This window comes from Diadema setosum, chromosome 3 (genome assembly GCF_964275005.1).
Source record: "Diadema setosum chromosome 3, eeDiaSeto1, whole genome shotgun sequence".
NCBI lineage: Eukaryota > Metazoa > Echinodermata > Echinoidea > Diadematoida > Diadematidae > Diadema > Diadema setosum.
The window spans coordinates 11,917,731-11,940,396 of record NC_092687.1 but is presented as its reverse complement, the minus strand read 5'-3'; the positions used below and the strand labels follow the sequence as shown (position 1 = coordinate 11,940,396).

General features: G+C 36.9%; 1 protein-coding gene across 1 annotated transcript in view; it reads left to right on the top strand.

Moving 5' to 3' along the window:
• LOC140246549 (complement C3-like) overlaps positions 1 to 22,666 on the top strand; it is a 69,888-nt gene that overhangs the window by 24,727 nt on the left and 22,495 nt on the right. The window contains 11 exon segments of the mRNA XM_072325892.1: positions 48 to 276; positions 1,293 to 1,508; positions 2,589 to 2,703; positions 4,257 to 4,358; positions 5,774 to 5,962; positions 7,302 to 7,377; positions 11,334 to 11,428; positions 11,431 to 11,495; positions 12,173 to 12,259; positions 19,056 to 19,239; positions 21,970 to 22,184. Of these exon segments, the coding sequence (XP_072181993.1) occupies positions 48 to 276; positions 1,293 to 1,508; positions 2,589 to 2,703; positions 4,257 to 4,358; positions 5,774 to 5,962; positions 7,302 to 7,377; positions 11,334 to 11,428; positions 11,431 to 11,495; positions 12,173 to 12,259; positions 19,056 to 19,239; positions 21,970 to 22,184 (1,573 nt within the window).

The window sequence follows — 22,666 nt, the reverse complement described above, 5'->3', positions numbered from 1 at the left end:
TTTGAGAAGAGAGATCAACTGCAAAACCCGTTTGTTCTATCTCGTAGAAATGCTACTGAAAAAGTGTACTCAACGTCCACGCCAAGCAGCATCACTGATTGGCGACTGACAGCCGTAAGTGTGTCGCGGCTCCTTGGCATGTGCGTGGCGAAACCGGAAGTCCTCAAAGTGTTCCAGGACTTCTTCATACAGCTCCACCTACCGTACTCAGTGGTACGGCTGGAGCAGATGCAGGCCGTGGTGACGATTTTTAACTACGGGAGAGAGCAGCTGAAGGTAGCAGACAGTAGCAACGTGAAATGAGTTTTTTTTTTTTTTTTTTTTTTTTTTACACCCCTGTGACTCCAAAAAATTCGGATACACCGATATGGGCCGTACCTAAATTGTATGTCCCCATTTCCTTTATGAATAATACACTCGAATATAGTGAATGTGGGTAAGAGGGTGTGTGTGTGTTTGCGCGCGCGCGCGCGTGTGTGTATTAAGTATGTAGGTAAGTGTATATGTTGCTAAAATAGTGGAGCGAGGTATGTGCGCGTGTCCATGAGTTTGTATCATGTGGATGTCTAGATTTTAATGCAAAGTAGTAATGACGTGCACTAGATCTTTCGATAAAGTCATTGAGTCTATGTGTGTCATGCGGATGGATACGTGGGTGTGCGGTTGGGTGTATTTTGTGTCTTTTGCTAATAAAAAAAAATACATCTGTATAATGTTACAATGAATTTTGTCTAGCATTGTTAATGATAACAGTCGTAGGGATCTAAAAAATCGATGATATATTTATGATCAGTATGATTTTTATAATTTTTACTTTCCAATTTTGGTTCACGAGTGTCATTTGAATAATTAATATCTCAACGCAACTCTTGTAAATGCAATAGATCAAGTGATGCAATTCACTCTTCTAATAAATTAATATCTTCTTTTTAGGAATAAATAATTTTGGTTGACTTTTCCAATCGATATCATCAGCATGGAGAAGCACCGTAGATCTGAAATACAATGTACACGTTACAATAAATAGTAAAGTTTTCATCCACGTTTGCCTTTTTATAGTTTTTCTCTTTTTCTTTCTTCTTCATTGAAATACATTTCTGACGCCTGAACAGAAGTCGTAACGTTTTGAGAGGTCAATTAGTGGGAACGAAAATTGCGAAATTTTCCACGATACCGGTACAAGGACGAATTGTTACGAAGTCGAGAAAAGTATATGTTAAAATATCAAACCCTGACAACCACGTAATGATAAATCAATGTGCACCATTCTGTCGTATTTCTGGATTTCCAAGGTTGATATTGCCTTCACCACTTCTGACGGGTTGTGCGCAGGCAGCGGAACGGGAGAACCCATCGAACGAACTTTGGTGGTTGGCGCTGAAGACGCTAACACCACAACGTTCACCATTCTCCCCATCAACGTGGGCGAACACCCGATCCGGGTGGAAGCAAGAGCCAGATCTAACAGCGGCGTGAATGATGCAGTGGAGAAGAAACTTCGAGTTGTGGTATGTTTCCAGACCGTCCCTTGACATTTGCTCATGCGACCGTTGTTCCCACGAAATGACTCGCAAGCTAAATCAACCGTAGATTCTACCGACAAACAAAACCCTTTATGACCTTCATCCTAATCATCACATCTGATTTAAAGCTAAATCCATATCACAACACAAACCTTAGCCACAAGCATCTGAAATAGGGCAGGAGTAACTGTCGCAGGAGCAAATGTTTTGTCACCGTTCCAGACAGTATCAAGGACGAATCTGTTTTATCGGGGAAAGATATGTGTCACTTCTTTATGTTGCGAGAGAAAAGTCGCAAGTTAAAAAAAAAAAAAATAGTTGGAAAAAATAGTTCAAGGAGCATGGGTTTACTTTGCGCTATGTCAAATATAAAATGGTAAGTAATTATACTGGATATTTGTGAAAATCCAATAATTATTAACTAGTATTTGTCATTATTGTTTTAGATGTGCATTTTCTCTGAAAGAAAGTCCCTCTTTTGGTTTTAGGGAAAGCATAACTATTTTGCCCTCTGCGCCTTTGTGTCAGTAGAACAGTACCCTATTTTATCAAAAGATATAATCGTGTTTAAATTTCCTTACTACAAAGGCTGCCATACACTTATGATAGAAATCAACTGTATAATCAATTATAACTCTTAGTGAAACAGAGCTCTGGTCCAATGCCGTTACTTTGAAATTATAGTTATCACGCGTTGAGATTGCCAAAATGCAGACATACCGAATTGGAATAGACATTGACATTCTTTGGTAACACCGGAACCTTACCTTCATTACTCAACTGATGTCAACTGCATCAAGGTAGCATAATCACACTGTTTCCAAGTCCTGTTAGAGAAAGTATTTACAAAAAGAGTGTTATTATTGTAGGAAATATACCATTTTTTTTTTCTTACAGGCACCGTTCATTCGATAAAATTCAAATGAAACGAAATTAAAATGGCAATTATATAGCTGGTTTTGCTATCTGTCATCTTTTAACTCAGTGGTAGATACCCTTAAATATTTTATGTTCTTCATGTTCCTATGTTTATTTGTTATACATGTTTTTGTTTTTGTTTTTCAGGCAAAAGGGATGACAATGAAGAAATCTATTTCTTGGACCTTTAACCCTAGCCAACTTCTGTTGGATGAGGCAGAAAGGGTCACTACGCAATCTCCAGAAATTCCAGCCATCGACGGTATATCTCCTTTTTGAGGGATAGTTGTATTTTCCTTTGATTTTGTTGAAATTACATGTACATTTCGATACCGAGACGGAAGGAGAGAGAGAAAGACATACATGCACACAGACAGACAGACACTAAGCAGAAAGAGAGCTGAAGGAGAGGATGGGGGAAAATCCTTTTGTAAATATTTTAATGAGAAGCTGAACTTTCAGAGGGGAAGATTAGCAGCTTTCGCGACCAGAGTTCAAATTTATTTCGTTTTTCCACCATAATTATATAAACGTAAATCTCACTCTCTTGAGTCACAGAAACAATGCACGTAAAGTTGTACAGAGAAAACAACAATAATTGAAGAAAAAAACATACAGTAGCGATATATTGCAATAGTGCTTGGGTAACAAAAGTGAAATAATTGTCAATATGCACTTATGTGAAAAAAACAACAACAGAGGGACCCACTAAAATGACGATGCTTGTAGAGTTTAGGCCTCTCTTGGATTAAAAGCTCGATGTAAAAAAAAAAGAGTCTAATGTGAGTATAAAACGCGGTATTGTTTACCCAAGGGGGAGGTAAATTAAACTTCTCGGTTTGTGTATACATTCAGTAGCATAAGTGTTTCAGGTTCGTTCCTGCGGCAATTACTCCTGTGAAATACCTGCAAAAATATAACATACCCACAAGCAGAACCCTCACCCTAATAAATGATAATCATCACATCACATTGAACCTAAAACTCTCTCAAACCCTTAACCCTAATCCTATGTCCTTGGAGAAAATAAGACCAGAGAAATATTACTGTAGCAGGAGCAAAAGACGTGTCACCTTTATTATATCGTGTCCAGCACCTAAATCACTCAGCTCCTTCCGATAATTCAAAAGACAAATCGACAAAGCATGGTTCCATTCACTTACCCTTAATAGTGCCCTATAATGGAAAGTTGTAAAAGGGTGTTCACTCAAGGTCACCGACTACTGACGGTGCCGCCCTGATCATAAGATTGGTTCATTTTTTGATGTGATGTGCTGCTGAACAGAAATAGGTCCCTTGTTAAGATGAAAGCATTTGATTCAATAGAATTTTGATAAAAGGGTGTAATTTAGATCTGCTCAACTGGATCTATTTGTGAAAATCAAGGAGAAAAGAGTTTCGTGACTCATCTAAGTCACTTCTTCAGCTCTGCCTGGCTGGCGAGTTTTCACCAGTAATGAATGGATGGGCGATGTTATTGTCTTTTTTTCCTCTATGTCGAGTTGAAAAAGTGCCTTTGAAGAGTCACGAAACTGTTATCTCCGATATTTTTTTAAGTAAGTCCAGTCGAACAAATTTAAAGTACACGCTTTCTTCATACTACCAGGATGGATAAAAACATCTGCATCGTTATACCTTAATAAGATGGCTTCTTTTCTCACTTGCCAGTGCTCAATGGCGTCGCTGGTTTCTCGTTTTATTTCAATCTACTTTTACATATTCTTTTGATTTTATATTAAAACAATTATTGCAAATAGAATACAACGATTCCTTCAGTTCTCTCCAAGCAACTTACCTATGCGATAAATTTTGCAGTTATTCACCACAGTTCGAGTAAACTTCAGGTTTCCAAGATGAATGTGTCCGTCCCAGCGCAGTCAATTGTTGGTACCGAGACGTGTCTCTTCAACGTGATCGGTGAGTCGCAGCTGTTTTTTCTCTCTTGGTTTGAGTCCTTCTTCATCTTCTTTTTTTGATTTTTTTTTTTATTACAGACAAAATCGTTTTTCCATATTCCAGCAGGCACAAGTTGTATACAAGGGGTGCTTATCGTTCTTTTTTATTTATCATTTCTTTTCCTAAATTACTTTTGTTTATCATTTCTTTTCTCCTGAATCCCAGAACATTTAAAGGTAAGGCTGAAAAGAAAGAGTTTTTTTTTTTTTTTTTTTTTTTTTTTTCCGGCAAGTGCAAGAATGGATATTGATCAAATGAGAGAGTAAGTTTGATACCAAAGTAATGAAATCAGAAAACAATTCTTGAACAGTGAAATGAATTCTTAACTGAGTCGATGCTGCCATCGCCTCACAACCTGCCATTTTTGCCGATTCAGAAAGATCTTGACATTTCTTATTGTTAACGCAATTTCTCCAATTTGTATTTTTCTTGTACAATATTGCGTAGTTGTGGTGTTTTTTCTTTCATACTAACCTTAAATTAGTCTACAATTATTCTCCTGTTCATGCCCTAGTTGAATCTATTAAATAGCATCCGTTATATAGTCATCACACACATATATTTCACTTGACCATGGCGAATACGTGAGAAACGCAAGTGTCTTAGAATCTAAATTATAAGGCATGAACTCATAGTGTTCACGTATATTTACAAGAGCTACGTTGTATTTGTCTTTATATCAATTTCACTCAATTATGTAACCAAAATTGAAGTCGTATAGAAAGTGGTATATTAACTCTTTATATGCCGTGGTGGAAACCCCCTGTGTGCCACGTTATTCTGAGACACGAAGGTAGTCATTCTTTGAGAAAGAATTCTGTTTTTACAATGTGTATAACTTCTACAAATTTCTGTTAAGATGGGCATAATGGTGGGCAAAGTTAAAGAGGAATGCCAAGCTTTGTTTCGATATATATTGTATGACGAATCTATTTTCATTTTTTCTTTTGAATGACCAGTTGCTACATTACTGTAAAGGCATGACTTTTGCACATAAAACCGTAACAGAAACTTAGAATGTATGAGCAAATCTAGCTGGGAACACCGCTTGATAGTCAATCACAACATAGAATGCAAGCCGTATAGATGAGAGGAACAAAAGCACGATTGTATTGTGCCGCGGGATTAGCAGTGATTAGCGATTCATCGATCGGTTTTGGTTTCTTTGTTTGTTGAGCAGAATAATGTATGCGAAGTTGGCACGCCGTCGACTGAGTCGGACGTGCGAACGTGGCACATAAAGAGTTAATGTACTTATCAATATCAAAGGCGAGACAAGATATTTCACTCGCATTTCCGTCCATTTATTTAAGATGTTATCTTCACAGAGTTAAGGTGTTTTTTCGCTTATGTTCCTATTCCAATTTTGCCTAAAGCTAACCCACTCGGGATATTAGCCGCTGACCCCATAAAGGGACTAGAAGGTTTCATCAGGCTCCCTACAGGGTGTGGCGAACAGACCATGATCAGCCTCGGTCCCACACTGTATGTTTCCAAGTACCTGCGAGTTCTTGGTGAAGAAACCAGTGAGATGGAGAGAAAGGCGTATGACTTCATCGCAAATGGTAACTTTTTGCAAGCATCTGTTGAACAAAAGATTCAGTTCGTACGTTTATAATGTGATTATGGGTCATTTTGATGCCAAAAAAAAAAAATCAACACATATTTACCACACTTTCGGAAAACAGAAATACAAATTGAACTTGTTGCAACGCATTTTCTGTGTTGTTATTTCACAAGGCACTTTGGATCTTTCTAAGGAAAACCACATTGTCCTTCTTTGTTCATCCAAGCAGGATATATTCCAAGTAAAACTTTCTGTGGGGGTTTTCTTGATTTGACACGGTTTATAATTCATTTCATTTGATCTTATACAAGTTAGGGGTATTGTTAAGTCAACCAACACATGTCAAAAAGTCAAGAGACACTCCCGTAGTGACTGCGTTAGACGTCTAAAACAAAACTGAAATATCACAAGCATATGTGTGTGTTTTTCTTCTCCAAAAGCAAAAGCAAAAATACGAAACTATCAAAATGCTAAAGTTTCACTACTATCATTGCGTGAGAACATAATAACATCTGGGTCAAAGGTAATGGAGTTCAGATGAGGACCCGATGTCACTGCCTCAAAGCCATCTTATTCCTCTTTACATAAATAATATCATCATGAAATCGCATGTTCGTCGAATAATACGGAATCAAGATAAATCATTCTTAATCGCTATAACTATCAAGTTTTGCCATTTCTTGAGTGTGTAATGTGAAACTTCATTCAGTGGCATCTTCCGACATTGATGAGATTTCTAATGATGTTGTAATTTTCAAGAATATTGTCCAAATTTCTCCACAAATTACGAGACGCCGCAGAAGAAAAAAAAAGTTGCTACTCCATTTATCAATAATTTAGAAGAAGAAACACATTTTCATTTCGTAGACTATTATATCCCCGTATGTATCATGAAATGATCATCAGAATATCATTCTGAAAGGGGACAGAATCCCGTCATTCAATGTTATTTTTGGTTAATTATCATTCAAAATGATTATGATCAGAAAGATTGCAATTTTAAGATTCTTATTCTTTTTTTTTTTCTCATTGTTTCTTTCGAACAGATCAGAAGCATTGCTTTCTCAAATCTAATTATACATAAATACATACAAACCTGTCTGTGGCGACCATCGAATAAGGCAAACTAAGGTGAGACTAGAATATAACTGAAATAAGATTGGCCGCTATATTATAGACAGGTGGTCACTATATAACAGGGTCAATTGTATCTCAATTGTAGATTCCTCGTGAGTGGTTTGTATTTGTTATCTTGCCACTTCAATCCGAGGAGGATTCCGTTTTCCCTTCTTTCAACGGAAAATGATGATGCTTCTCCCATTACTAATCATACACAGGGATTTCCCGTATGCTGAATTACCGCCGATCTGATGGCGCCTACGCCGCTTGGACTAGTCGCCCAGGGAGCACATGGTGAGTCAATGATAATACATGTCTTTGTAACCATCCTGTACAGTGGACTCCCGTTATAGCGAAGTCTTCGGGAACGGCAGTTTTCTTTCATCATACAGTGGACTCCCATAATAGCAGAAGACATGTGACGCTCTGAACATTTTGTGCTGCCACTTTTTGACCTCAAATGATTTATCAGAACATCTTCTTTACATAATATCATGTATGTATGTATGTATATGTGTATATATATATATATGAAGAGTTTGTTCGCAAAAACCGATAAGTCCATATTTGCCAAATGGAGATATTTGCGATTAAAGGTCAAGAAAAATAAGGAGAATAATAAGAAAAGTTGTGTTTCTTTTGACAACAACTTCAAAAATGTACCTTTATATGTAGTGACCGATATATCATTTAAAAGGTATTATTTTGTAGTTTATGACAGAGACCGTACTTCAAAATCTTCCAAAAATGGACTTATCGGTTTTTGCAAACAAACTCTTCATATATATATATATATGTTCATTTATATATATATATATATATATATATATATATATATATATATAGTGTGTGTGTGCGTGTGTTATTAATAAAATCGATTAGATAGTTAGTAATGATAAAAATTATAATAATTATTATTTCTTATTGAGTGCTTTTACAGGACCTGATCAAAGCGCTGTGCAATCAACATATGACATTCACAAAAAAAAAAAAGAAACAACATAATTACAATTGAAGCCTTCTGTCTTGGGTTTCCTTCTTAACATTTCTTCTGAAACACATAGTCGGAGTTGCTTTGGCAAAGCATTCCAGACAACAGATCCAACATATGAATATGTGCGTTCGAAAACTTTTGCTTTTGCTTGTGTGATTTATAGGGCTGTTTTATCATTTTGTGATAGGAGTTGATATCTGGAGACTGTCGGGGTGGTTAGTAGGTCGGATATGTATAAACCTAAACACACATACACTCACGCAAACTAAAACATACACCCTATGTTGCAAAGCTGCAAAAAAAAAAAAAAAAAGATTTTCTCTTCGTTCGCCTCAAGTTGGGTTTCTTTTACAAAAACGTTCAAGAGAACATTGATATTTCAACACAATGCGAAATAAGATTTGAAATATTGAAGTTTTTGGAGACGTGGGCATGTGGTATTTTCAGATTTTCCTAGAAATTTACAGTCAGTTTCCTCAAAAATAGCAGCCCTTCAAGTTTGACATTTAATCGTTTATTTAGGGGAATTCAAGAACATATTGCAGGAAGCAATTATAAGTGTCTGACCGTAAAAGAAATTTATCGGAATCTGATCTTTCTCAAAAATCGTATGTATCTGTCTTGTAATGAAATTACATTTGCAGAATATGTTTATTATAAGGGTACCCTTATTGTAATTTCGTGTAGTTATGTCATCAAGCATATATTTACTCATTAGATAACTTTGTATCATCCAGCATTGTTAAGGACACTGTCGGTTGGTTGTCATTAAAATATAGAACCTGTTCAAGTTCGAGCGGCATAATAATGTCATCAGCCCTTTCAAAGCAGTCTCGCTCGCATTTTTGTTTTGTTCCGTGTGTTTTTTCTTCTTCGGGGTCATCCCATGAGACCGACACCCACGAGTCATATAGTCCAAGAGTTCGACATTGAAAAAAGGTCCATGAGTCATACAGTCCACGAGTCATATAGCCCTTGAGTTCGACACTAGGTAAAAATCAGCCCACGAGTTCGGCATTACAACACGAGGCTTAAAGGCATCGTATAGTTTTGGTTGAGACCTAATTTCAGGTTTCTGATTTTTTTTGGTGCGATAATGACACACTTCTTATGAAATATGAAAGAGCATGTAATTCCATGAGGAATTCAACGTTTATTTGATGAAAATTGGTTTTGAAATGCCCGAGATATCCAAAACAGAGCCATTCTAATAAAGTGTGAGACCCACCTATTACGATCGCTATGTTTTACTTTGTTTATTATGTTTCAGTTACTCCAAACCCGATTTTCATCAAATAAACTTTGAATTCCTCTTAAAACGGTATGCTCTGTGCTATAACATAGATGATTTCTTGGTATCTCGCTTTTTTTTTATTATTACTTCAAACGAAATCACAATATATATAAATGATTTTCAAAATTAACAAGATCATGAAACATAGAAATAATAAACAATAACCATAAAGTCACTCACACAGAATAGATACATACAGAGGCAGATATTTGAAATGTACAACAAATATTAATTATGTGCGAAACTCTGAGACTGAATAAACTCATCCAAACATCACTAACATCACCAATGTTCCATTATTGCATACATATAACTAACCACTTAAACATAACAAGAGCCCAACCACTACAGCAGTCCAGGACAAACAGAACTGGGTAGCGGAGCGATCCATGACACAAAACATAACCTCCCCCGCCCCCACCTCACACACCCATTCACACATCAACACCCAACTAAACCTCCTAACCCCCCCCCCCCCCACACACACACACACATACACACAAACAAACAAAAGCAAAATCGCTCCGGCACCCAATCCAAGATAGTCTGCAATGGATTCTTAATACAATCAACTACTCAGTATTAACATAAAACTATGTTATAACACCATCCAAAAGAGGAAAAAAGCTGTAGAATTATAAATACGCGGTTGCATTAAGGCCGGCAGAATGCCATGAGCACCGTCTCGGAAATAGCCAAGTGGATTACATGAATCTGATGGCTTTCACTAATGTAACATTGTATAATGCATTTTTAAAACACTAGGCAAGTAATACACGTGGAATCCTACTAAAATAAGGTGATAGGGTACAATAAACATTATTACCTGGTCATAACTTAGGCGCGCAGGAATCAAAGCTCAAAATGCCATTTCTCAAAATGGGCTGTTAGTTTGTTTTTCCTTTTTTGCTATTAAAAACATATTCAATTTCTTTCTGCGTTTTAGCAAAAGATTTGAATTTTACAATACTAGGGGGACTATTATTGAACTTACTAACATAAATATGATATTTCATTCACAAAAATAAATATCACACAAATTTGTCGCCACAAATGCCAAAAGACATTTCAAACATGGTTATATTCTTTATACGAAGGGCAATTCCTGAAGATTATGGTCAGGAGTTCCTGCCAAATGTGAGCACCTTGATCGCAATCACAAAATAAGTGGACCATTGTTACATCCTTTTCATCACACAAAGTGCACTTCGGAGAATATTTGAAGACCTGAATATAAAAACGACCCAAGTCCAATTTTTGGCCAAATTCAGTTTGACATGGGAAATTGTAGCTTATGCACGGACTTATCTTGTGCATAAATGATAAATCCTAATTACAACGGAAGTGCCTGAAATAAATGAGTTAAATCTTATATGAATGTAAGAATGAAGGACTTGGGACATTCTTACATTCATATTATAGCGCCCTCTCTCGTCCTTCTCTCATCTCTATAGCAGAATATCATGCATATGAATCAAAGAACGACCCAAGTCCATCACACAAAATGGCCTCTCCATAATTAATGTAAATGTTAATTGTCATAATAATATATGTTCTAATTTGTATATACAATGTTGCCTTCCCATCACAGTTAGATAGAATATTATTGGACAAATGAAAAAGATATGAAGTTTTTTAAAGTTTACTCGAAATGACCTTCCATGGATTGGGTCGTTCTTATATTCATATATTCATTTCCTTTTAATCTTAAAAAGAAAATCATTCAGAGCTATAGCCTTAATATGAAACACTTTGATATAAAATGACCTCAATTTAGTGTCAATGTATCTCGCAAAATGTTGAAAACCCAATTCTCATCTCCGTCAATATTGTACCATCCCTTTAATGTGCCTGTCTCATGGGCCTTGTTTTCTGCATGAGTCATGGGCTGTATGACTCGTGGGCGGGATGACTCGTAGGTGTCGTTTCGTGACGTGCACGTTTTATTTTTTTTCCCCTTAGGCTCACCGCTTTCGTAGTGAAGGTTTTCAGTCAGGCAAGAGAGTTGACAACGGTAAAGTGGGAACATGTTCTTGGGGAGCGTGATGTGGTTGATCGACAAACCAGCAACAGGATGGCTCCTTCACAGAGAATAATGCCGTCATACACCAGGAGATGATAGAAGTCGTCATTGATATGATGTGTGTTTGTTTGTTTGTTTGTTTGGTTTGTTTTGTTGTTTTGAAGAGCCAGAGCAAACATCAACATTACCAAAGCGTAGATATATTCCATACATGTTGCATTCATCGAATTAGACGCATCACTTGGAAGTCAAGCTTATCGTTATATTCCGAGCTGTTGTTGTTTTGGGGGTTTTTTACGTTGCAAATGATATGAAGTATAAAGAATATCTCATTACTGGAGACTGGTCACACACTTAAAAAAAAACGACGGCAAAAACAACTTATTCAAAAAGTACGTTCTTATCGGACCCTCCCAAGTACATGTAAATAAAGTTTGATTAGTTTTGAAACATATTTTCTTTTTGTTGAGTTTTTTTTAATTAAAGAGACTCCAACTATCATGCAAAGAAAAAAAGGTGGAATTGACGATTCTTACGGCTGCAAAGTGTGCAAGTGATGTTTTTAGTAAATAAAAATGGTCAAAATATTATTTTATCATTGTAATAATGATTGTAATGTCTGTTCCATACTTCTTTGGTACAAAGTGAAAATGTATTCTAATCAAATTCATAATATTATTAGGTAAATATTCATATACCTTTTATTATTATTTTTTGTTGGTGGAGTTGCATTGTTAATCAATGACTCGAGTGTTTTTGTTATCTTCAATCTGCGCAGGGAGCTGTCAAAGGCCCGGTGTCGATGACTGCCTTTGTTCTGATTTCGCTCCTGGAAACTCGACCGTTCCTGGAACCAAGCATATCGGTGAATTATTTTTCTTTTTCTTCTATCTTTCTTTCTTTCTTTCTTCCCTTCTTTTTTTTTCTTTCTTTTTATCGTTAAGATTTGCCCACCTGTATATCAATCACCCCAAATCGTACTCTTCATGATCTTATATATTGTGAATGCTTTATAACATATATTTCTGCTTCTAGCGCTTGATTTATGACAGTGTACATGAGCAATATACAAAATATGAATACAAAAAATATATAAATACAATATACAGTGTTCATTAACATCATACTATATTTTTACAAAATCCATCACCAACATATTTCATTCGATCCTTTCTGAACGATTGCATGTTTCCAAAATGCATGTGTGTCTAAAGTGTATATTATGTGACCCTGCATCACAAAACGAACAAAAAGTCGCCAGACATGAAATTTAGTTAAGAGGATATTCTGACTTTAAGCTTAAGCTTAACATGGGTGTATAAATCAAATTGAAATGGACTCTCCTAACGTATCTAAAATATTGGAAAGAAAGCACACTCTCAGGAAAAGTGTGAACAGAGAAAATAGGCTCTGAAGTACAGTGTCTTTTCAAGCTCTTAATCTTTACTGAGCTGTGCTGGCTGTGCGATGAATGGGACAAACACAGGATGTTAACCACTGGAGTAACAACAATGAATAGATCATCAGATTTAACTGAAATTGAGCATACCTTATTAACACATTCTGCCCATAGTAAATTCCAACTTTCAAAGCAGTAGCATCATCCTGTCAAAAGTTATGAGAGTTGAAAGTGAAAATTGTTGCAAGATCTGTAAGAAATGAAAAGGGGACTCTAAGACACAACATATCACGCTATTCTACCAAACAATACGCGAGATAAACTGCTTAAAAAACACACTTTCCTGTCCGTTGTATGATCCCAATTTTAACAATGTAGAAGAATACTTTCCCTTTCAGAAAGTATGAAAAAGTAAAGATCGGCGTGGTTGACCCATTTCACCAGCGTCCTCTTTTCAGTCCTCACACAAAATCAGTGTGTTCGACTTTGTGTTTGTTTTGTGATGCACGGTCACCGTATACAGAGTGTTCCTACATAAGGTAACCGAAATTCCAAGGTCAGCTATGTAAAGATTACATGGTTTATTCTTTTGATTTGTTTTACTAAAATACAAAGTGGCTCGTCAGCTTAAATTTGACACCTTGCTTGCGTCACCGAAGGTGAAGGGTACAAAACCTACTTTTTACAAGTTTTGGTTTATAAGATACGAAACCAACTTTTCTGTAAATGTTTGGTTTCCTCGTTTGTTTTTCACACCAAGTTTGAAACACCTAACTCCGCTGTTAACATTCTGCGAGTGACTGTAATTTACAAGATCTGGTGAGCACATCAGTAAGCCTTTACTTTCGAAGTGTACACCTGTCGGCATAAAGCTGAACGATGCTGCTTGTCTCGAACTGCTCTTCTAACCACTGCGAAATCATGACGAAGAACGTTGATCTCATGCCGAAATACGCCCTATTCAGATCATGTGGTGAGGATGTGGATACCCTGCTCTATAGGTATCCTCAGAGGAAGACTCACAGGGTGTCGAGTCGGGAGATAATGGATGCCATTCTACTCATAATTGAAGGCTGTCGTATTATGTGTTGGCCTAATAGCTCTACCCAGCCTCTCGGTGAGCTGAGGCAGCATCCTGTGGCCACGAAAGGTGACGGAACATCCCTCCGATCCTGTCGTTTAAGTTTTCTCCCAGCTGGAGCACAATGTCTTCATAGATCAAGCCTTAGTACATGCCAGCATTCATGTTTTTGTTGAAGAAGAATGACCAACTTATTTGGTCAGTTCCATGCAGACCAGCACACAAACTCCGTTTTTGTCTGCTCATGTTTTATGTCGGAATTGAACTCTGATGGATGTCTGCAGCCACGTACTCCACGACATTGTGGGTGTTAACTTTCCCGTCCATGCTTAGTGCAGTTTCGTCACTAACAAGATTTCGCAGAAAATTGCTATCGCCCTCAATCCTACCCAAGAGCCACCTCCAAAAGCTGAGCCTCCTCTGGAAATCCCTCTTCAGCAGTTGATGACTCTCAAACACTTTGTAAGGATACACTTACTTTACAAACCAAAACTTTGAAAAGATAGGTTTTGTACCTTTCACCTTCGAATGACCCAAACTCTGTGATCCTTATCAATGGTGACGCAGGCAAGGTGTCAAATTAACCCTATTAAGCCCAAGCTATTTTGACCCCTCGCAGGCCCAAGGGGGGGGGGGGGACATTGTGCCCCCCCCCCTATATAACTTTTTTATTATTCGATGTATCATCGTCATATTTGGCACGTGGGTAGAGTAACTCATACTCTACATGACCATACATTTGAATTTTCACAAGGTTACACATGGAGGGCGCTATTTACCAAAATATAAAGAAATACATAGGAATTATGCTAAAAACATGATTTTTCTGTATAATTTCTTTATCCCCATTATATATGTCTTATTATAGACCAATCATTTTCATATTTGCCACAAATGATAAGCAAGTTGAATTTTATTATTTGTTATGGTTGAAATTTCTCAAGGTCACCACATGGGGGCGCTATTCATATCAACACAGTGATACATTATGAGACCTGAGATGAAATGTTTGGGATGGGTACATGTATAGTTATGACATTTCATATTTGCATAATACTGGAATTTTGAGATTGCAAATTGATAATATGATAAACTAATGATATTACAGGCATAACTTGGGTGAAGGAATCAAAATAACTCAAAATATAAGGGTAATCTTTAGAAAATATTATTGTTTTCAATTATCTCTATTATATCTATTGTTTTATGCCTTTGTCACATAAAAACAAAGGAAACAATAAGAAAAACTTTCCAGGACCATAATTACTTCGAATTTTGCTCCTTCAACAAATTTTAGCCAAGAAACACCCATTTCATACACTGTAATGCTGTTAAATGAAATGGAAACAGAACAAAGATGCAAAATCTGACTGACATGGTTGTCAGTTTATGGTTGCCATGGCAACCAGCAACATCATATACAGCTAAATTAGATACCAAAATGTTCGCAATAAGATTTTAGGAAAAGTCACCAAATTTGGTTGAAATCGGATTAAGGGCGAAGGAGTGGCAAACGGAAATCTGTGTGGGGGGGGGCACAATGTGCCCCCCCCCCCCTGGGACTTTATAGGGTTAAAGCTGATGAGTAACTTAGTTTTTGCATTTCACAGAATTAAACCATGTATTCTTGACAAAGTTGACGCTTGAACATCGGTTACCTTTTTCTAGGAACACCTTGTATAATTTGCAAAACGTCGTTGTTAACTCGACGGTTCCAAAAACGAAGAGTTTAGTTTAGTTTAATAGTTCAATTTTAGGTTTCTAATTGTTGTTGTTTTTTTTTCGTGAGATAATGAGTAACATCTAATGGTATAATTCTGAAAGAACATGTAATTTCACGAGGAATTAAAAGTTTGCTTGATGAAAATTGGTTTTGAAATGGCTGTGATATCCAAAACCGAGCGATTCTAATAAATGTAGGACCCACACTTTTTTACGATCGCTTTGATTTACTTTGTTTTGGGATGTTTCAGTCATTCCAAACCCGATTTTCATAAAAAAAAAATATGAATTCCTCTTTTTAAAGTGGTATGCTCTGTACTATTTCATAAGTGTATTCTTGGTATCACACATGTTAAAAGCCCAATTCTCATCTCCACCACAACTGTACCATCCCTTTAATATTATACTACTATGAATTGTTCAGATTGAATTTAACATTTCTAACTTTTGGGCCACACATCATGTTTTGCATTTGTTTTGTTTTGTTGTTTTTTTTTTGGGGGGGGGGGATTGTTCAAAACTCTCATATTTCTAGTTATATGTAGTATTTACTAGTTTTGAAGAGGATAAATTGAACATCTTCACACCAAAATTTCCTTTTGATAAATTGCATACTGAGTACATCAAAATGTTTCATATTGAAAAATGCCATAACCTTTTTGAAATTTCAAATAATGTATTTTTTTCAAGCGTTAATGGATGGCTTTCAAAATTTTCAACCCAAATTTGTCGAGTAGTTTCATAAAAAAAACCAATACATAAATTGCAGATACTTATGTCTCTTTGCTGCTAAGATGTTTGAACAGCTGTAAATCGCGTTTGCAATGCCGTGTCATCCCAAACAATGATTTTCTGTGGAGCTATGTGCAAAATCGCCTATTTTGACGCAATAATATTGTTTGTAGCTATACCTCCTTGGTTAAATCGTCGTTCCCCTTTAGATTTTGTACTCATTACACTCACAATACTCTGAGATGCATTTTACTCCCACATAGTAGCTTCGGCGAAAGGGGATGCAGCTTGTTGAAAACCAACGGGCCATATTTAAAGGGGATGGCTAGTAACCGATCAGTGGGAATGCTGGAGGATGATTGTTCCAATCCTTGTGGGATTCGTTTAAGAGTACATTATTGTTGTGTGAAAATTATTTGCTTCAGAATGGACTCATATTGTTAAGTGCCTTCAGTAAGATGTAATTGTCATGTGTATACGAACGGCCGTGTCGATATGCTTTTTCTTTGGTTTCAATGACGTCCAAACAATTACTGATAATTTCAGTTGTGATTACTTTTGTATCACAAAGTCACACCAGTGACGACATGTACTGGCAAAATGGTCTTCGTTACTGCTTAATTGATCACCAAGACCAAGAGAAAATAAAAGAGCGAGGGGGGGGGGGGGGAGGCGGCATTATTTACCATTAGCATCCAGATGAAGCAAAAACCCATATTCAGTGCTTCAAAATAGTTCTAAAATTTGAGTTAGGGAAAGAAACAATCAATGTAAAGACTTTACTCATTATAATCCATGTTAAAGCAGAATACTAAAGGAAACACATATTTTGTTGGATTATTCCCCCGTTTCAAGCTTAGAGCATATTAAACACAGCGGCCTTTAATTCATCCATTCAGAAAATTGCGTTTTGGAGAACGGCTGCTTAGAAAAACTGTATCCTGAATCATGTTTGATCGGAAGATCCGTGGTTATTTTGGGGGGCGTGCCCATGACGTCATGGGGTGAAGGGCAAACCCGGAAGTATCACACAACAGCCTGAGCTTACCTATGTATGCTCTCGAGGAGAGCGAGATGTCGAGGCTCGTACCCCGAAATCCCAGGACACTTTTTTATCAGAATGTCACCAAAAAAAATGAAATAAAATTGTTTTCTACTTCAAATCTTCTGTGAAATCACACATTTTCTCGTTTAAACATAGTTTGTTACGTGTTATTTTGGCCACGAATACAGAAGTTGTCAGGCCTAGTGCCTGTAGTGGTGCTTCGTAGTCGATTAGTCACATGCATACGCCGATCACCGGCCGCGTATGTCGCAATGCAGTATCCTCCGTGTATCAAAGAGCGGAGAAGCCTGGGCTTCGTACCTCTTTGGTACGTACAATGTACTATTACAGCAGTTCCTTGGCAGTACTACAGCTGTGTACGCAATATATTCAGCGAGTCTTTTTTTTTTTTTAACTATACGTGACTGAACTGGAAGCCAATGTAGCTGCTTCAAAATGGGGGTAATGTGAGAATTCTTCTTCGTGGGGGTGATCAATCTTGCAGCTGCATTATGAATTGACCTAACTCGATAACTCGTGCAGATGACAACTAGCGTTGTGCGCCTATGCACCGTGAACGCCTTTGACATAGTCCTAACAAATCATTCATGTTCTCGGTAATAAATTCACAGACTACCAGGGTAAAATTTCTACCTCAGGTTCTATTAGTTACATCCAATGATAATGTCACTCGGTGTAAAGTATTTCAACATTATTATGTGAAATGTTTCCGCTGTCCAAAAGTCGTAAAGGTCAATTGTGAAGATAAGTACCTTCAGCAAGATGTAATTGTCATGTGTATACGAACGGCCGTGTCGATATTTGCTTTTTCTTTGCTTTCAATGACGTCCAAACAATTACTGATAATTTCATTTGTGATTAGCTTTGTATCACAAAGTCACACCAGTGACGACATGTACGGGGAAATGGTCTTCGTTACTGCTTAATTGATCACCAAGCCCAAGAAAAAAAAAAAAAAAAAGCGGGGGTCGGCATTATTTACCATTGGCATCCAGATGAAGCAAATACCCATATTCAGTGCTTCAAAATAGTTCTAAAACTTGAGTTAGGGAAAGAAACAACCAATGTAAAGACTTCGCTCATCATAATCCATGTTAAGTATTATCAATTTTTATGCGAAATGTTAACAATAGTAATAATGAAATTGTTTCTAGACTAAACGCTCTACAGCTTTGGTTATTAAGAAAAAAGGTAATATGTACTTACAGTTAAGGCTTTACTGCAAAATTCTTCTATGATAGATGTTTTGTGATACATCTGCCCTATACGTATGCATCAGATATGATAACTAGAATGTTTTTATGTCACTGCTTCCAGTGGTAAATAATACGTTTGAGGTGACGAGATCTTCGCCTCCTCGCCATCCCCTGGAAACGTTTAGATTAAATCGCTCATTTTGTGAAAACCTGTGAAAGCACGAATTTCCTGAAGTTTGTTGTATCGATATTCGATTTAAAACGAAACCTCGACTATTCTCTTCGTTTAAATTTCGTCTTGAAGAAATCCTATTAAGACTTCATCTATAAAGAAGGATGGAATGACAATGCATCATGAAACAGTCTATCAAACAAAACTCTAATCAGCTGGGAACAATGTGGTTCTGTCTAACTTACGAAAACTTGCATGGATCTTGAATGAAAATCAATTGCATTCTCTGACAGGGTGAGGACATGACTGTCATCACCGACTCGATTGGTCGTGCTGTTACCTACCTAGAGGGCCACGTTCAAGGACTCAACAGAAATTACGATAAAGCCATCGTTGCCTATGCGCTGGCTCTGGCTGGGAGCAATACTACTGAAGATGCTATCAATAGATTAAGAGCTAATGCAACAACTGATTTAGGTAAGTTAGGTAATTTTAGGTATATTACGATTTCCTTTCGACCAAAATCAATCGTTGTGCCTTCTTTTCTTGGTCAAATTGCACAAGTTACACAAACAATGTGTCTTAAAGTGTATTATATAAAAAATGAAATACTACATCAACATTTTAGAAAGCTCTTTTCCAACCTTTTGTTAAACGTTAATTCAATATTCAAATGCCAAATTTAAGACGTAAGATGTTGAACTACCATTTCAAAAATGGTAAATCAAAATTTTTTAGTGTTACATGTGATATTTTCAATAAGGATGGAGCGGCAAAATTTGACATTTTGATTTACAATATTCATTTATTGCAGAGTGATCTTTTCAAGACACACTGTTTATGTATTCTATGCAAGTGTAATATACAGGTTTTCTTTTTCAAGCCAATAACCACAATCACCATTTTATCGCGTTATTGTTTTAGACAATCACGGCCATACGAAGAGCTTTTTTTATATAACACGGAACAGCGTTCCACGGTGTGGGAGCAGCATGAGCAAAAGATCGCTCACCATGAAACTTTGTTGTGATAACAGGACATTAAATTGCCTGGAGTTTATGTAGCTGTGAGTCGGAGATATTATAGAACAAACTATTACAATAGTCTAAATGACATAATTTATAACAAAAGCCTGAGCAAGCTTCTTAGTGGTCTTTGCATCCAAAAACAGATGAACTTTTCCAAGTTTATACAACGTGTCCCAGAAAAAAAAACGAAACCGGGTTTCCATGCACTTTTTTAATATCGAAATCATACATTTTCTTTATGAGATATACATCAGTGGAAAGATAAACTTTTCTTCTTTCATTTGATATATAACTTAACGGTCATTGTTCACGCATGACTGAGTTAGAACAATGAACAGTGGTGCTACCATATTTTCATTTGCACGCGCAAATGATGACTTGAAGTGAACATTTCAGACTTTTAATGCTACATTTTCGAAAAACAAAATTCATAAGCCAAATATTCACATTTTCTTCTTTCATATGAGACCCTAAGCGTCAAATATGAATAACGCATGCTTGAGAAAAATATGCATGAAAACATGCTTCATTTCTACCGATTCTACGGATAGTCGAAAAACGAGCATTCAGCTCTCTCGACTAGCATGAGACAATAGGTTCATGTGCACCATTGAATTCACACAAAACAACCGCAGTGCTACAGCGAATGTTGTTGTTGGGAGGGGGGGGTATTTACAGAGAATGCTGTATGAGACGGAAAGCCCTCTGTTGTCATTTATTCAGAATAAGATATAAGATATAACCAATAATTGAAGAATAATGTGAGTATTTTCAGGCTGCACGCAGTCCAATAGATATGGGAAATCAACATTACAGCAATGATACACATTTCGATGATTTTGTACCTCAAACTTATTTCACTGTTTTCATTCCTCCCTCACGCATGGTTAGTCCTTCATCACTGACAGGGTTTTAAAGTTTTTTGAAGGGGAGGTGAAGCAGAAAGAGAGAGTACATCACTTTATTTATCACTGAACTTGCGCCTCTAACATTTCAAACGTACTAGTGCAGGGCAGAAAGTCGTCTTTTTTTTTCTTTTTTTTTTTGGGGGGGGGGCTTGGAAAGTTTTTTTCGGTCCGTTACTCCCACCCCACCTTCCCAAACATTCCGCTGATGAACACCCTTTGCTCTGTAGTCAGCTCCATGGTCAGGCAAGGTCATGATCATGTGCTAATTAACAACCCTATTCACAGCCGAACCGTCTGTAACAATCGTTTTTACCACTCCCTTCATGTTTGTGTAAATTCATTGAACCATGAAGACCATTGTTATCTGCCAAGTTGGGCAGGTGTCGGGAAAGCTAACTGGCTCCCCATTTACTATCTAGCTATCTGGGTAAAATGGAAGCATGTTTTCAAATGAAGTTTTCTCGGGCAGGCGTTGATTATCTTATATACCTGGGATATCATATGAAAGGAAAAAGAATGGATATTAAGGCTATGATTTTATTTTTTTGCAAAGGATTGCTGAAAAAGTCTAAAAACTTCATCCAAAGTCGCTATTTGCTCGTGCAAATGAAAATTTAGTAGTATTACTGTCTATTGTTCTAACTCAGTCATGCACGAATTTTGAACTATGAGTTGTGCGTCAAACGAAAGAAGAAAAGTTTATCTTTGCTTTGATGTATATCTCATAAAGAAAATATATGATTTCGATAGTAAACAAGTGCATTGAAACCCGTTTTTTTATTCTGGGACACCCTGTACAAAGCGAAGGATGCCGATTTACATTTCTTTGAAACAAAATTGTCCATGACCATAATCTGATCGAATATCACACCAAGGTTTTTTGGCTGTTTTACCAGGTACAATGGAAGTACTGTCAATCGTTACTGCAGGAAATTCCATTCTTCTGCGAAATCGAGATGTAAGGTGTAAGATCTCAGCTCTTTTCATCATTCAGTTTAAGACCAATTTGGGTTGACCATAGTTTAAACTCTTTGACACAACATTCTACTTGAGAGATTGCATCCTGCTGGTTACAAGGTTGAAATGAAATGTATATCTGAGTGTCATCAGCATAACACATCTCTGACATTCGGTTGGACACGATAATATCTTGTAAAGGAGAAGAATACATGTAGTGCAGCCAGGACTTAACTTTGATAAACGACAAACATTGAAAATGCAAGCAACTAGGCATTGGTAATAGGTGACAGAGCTATATATCTGCATCACAGACAACAATGCCGCAGTAAACTGGGACCCAAACCAGCAGAATTATGATAAGGACCTTCCCTTCTGGCTCCGCCGAAGACCCAGCTCGATTTCCGTTGAGACTACTGCCTACGCCCTACTCGCCCACGTCGCTATCCGTGACTACCACTACGCGGCGAGGATCGTTCTATGGCTGAGCAACCAAGGGAACTACAAGGGAGCGTTCGTGTCTACTCAGGTTGGTCCCAAACTTTCATCAACCTACTTCAATGTAAACTGGCGTTCATAATACTCCGTCAAATTCTGCATACTAGAGCCGTAGTGTATAGTTTTATAGTCAATCTCGCCATCAAGATTCGTATCCATAGAGAGCAAAGAAAATCATTCGACTTTATATTTATACGTGAATCCAAAATAAAATGACAGGCAAACCTGAAATGATTATATTACTCATGAGGCCATCAGACCAGTTAAGCTATGCTTATTCTGATGGACTACTGCTTCCTTATTGAATCAAATGTACTACCTTTTTTGGTGTTATGTGCAAATGTATATGTTTTCAAAAGTCTTTGTTGTGCATGTATAGTATACTGCTCTTCTGTATTGATCATTTTTCATTTGGTTATGTTTTGTTGAAATTATTCATGCCCATGTAATTCAAAATGATTAATGAGAGAAGCAAAAAAAAAAAAAACTAACGAACAAGCGAATTTCGACCTA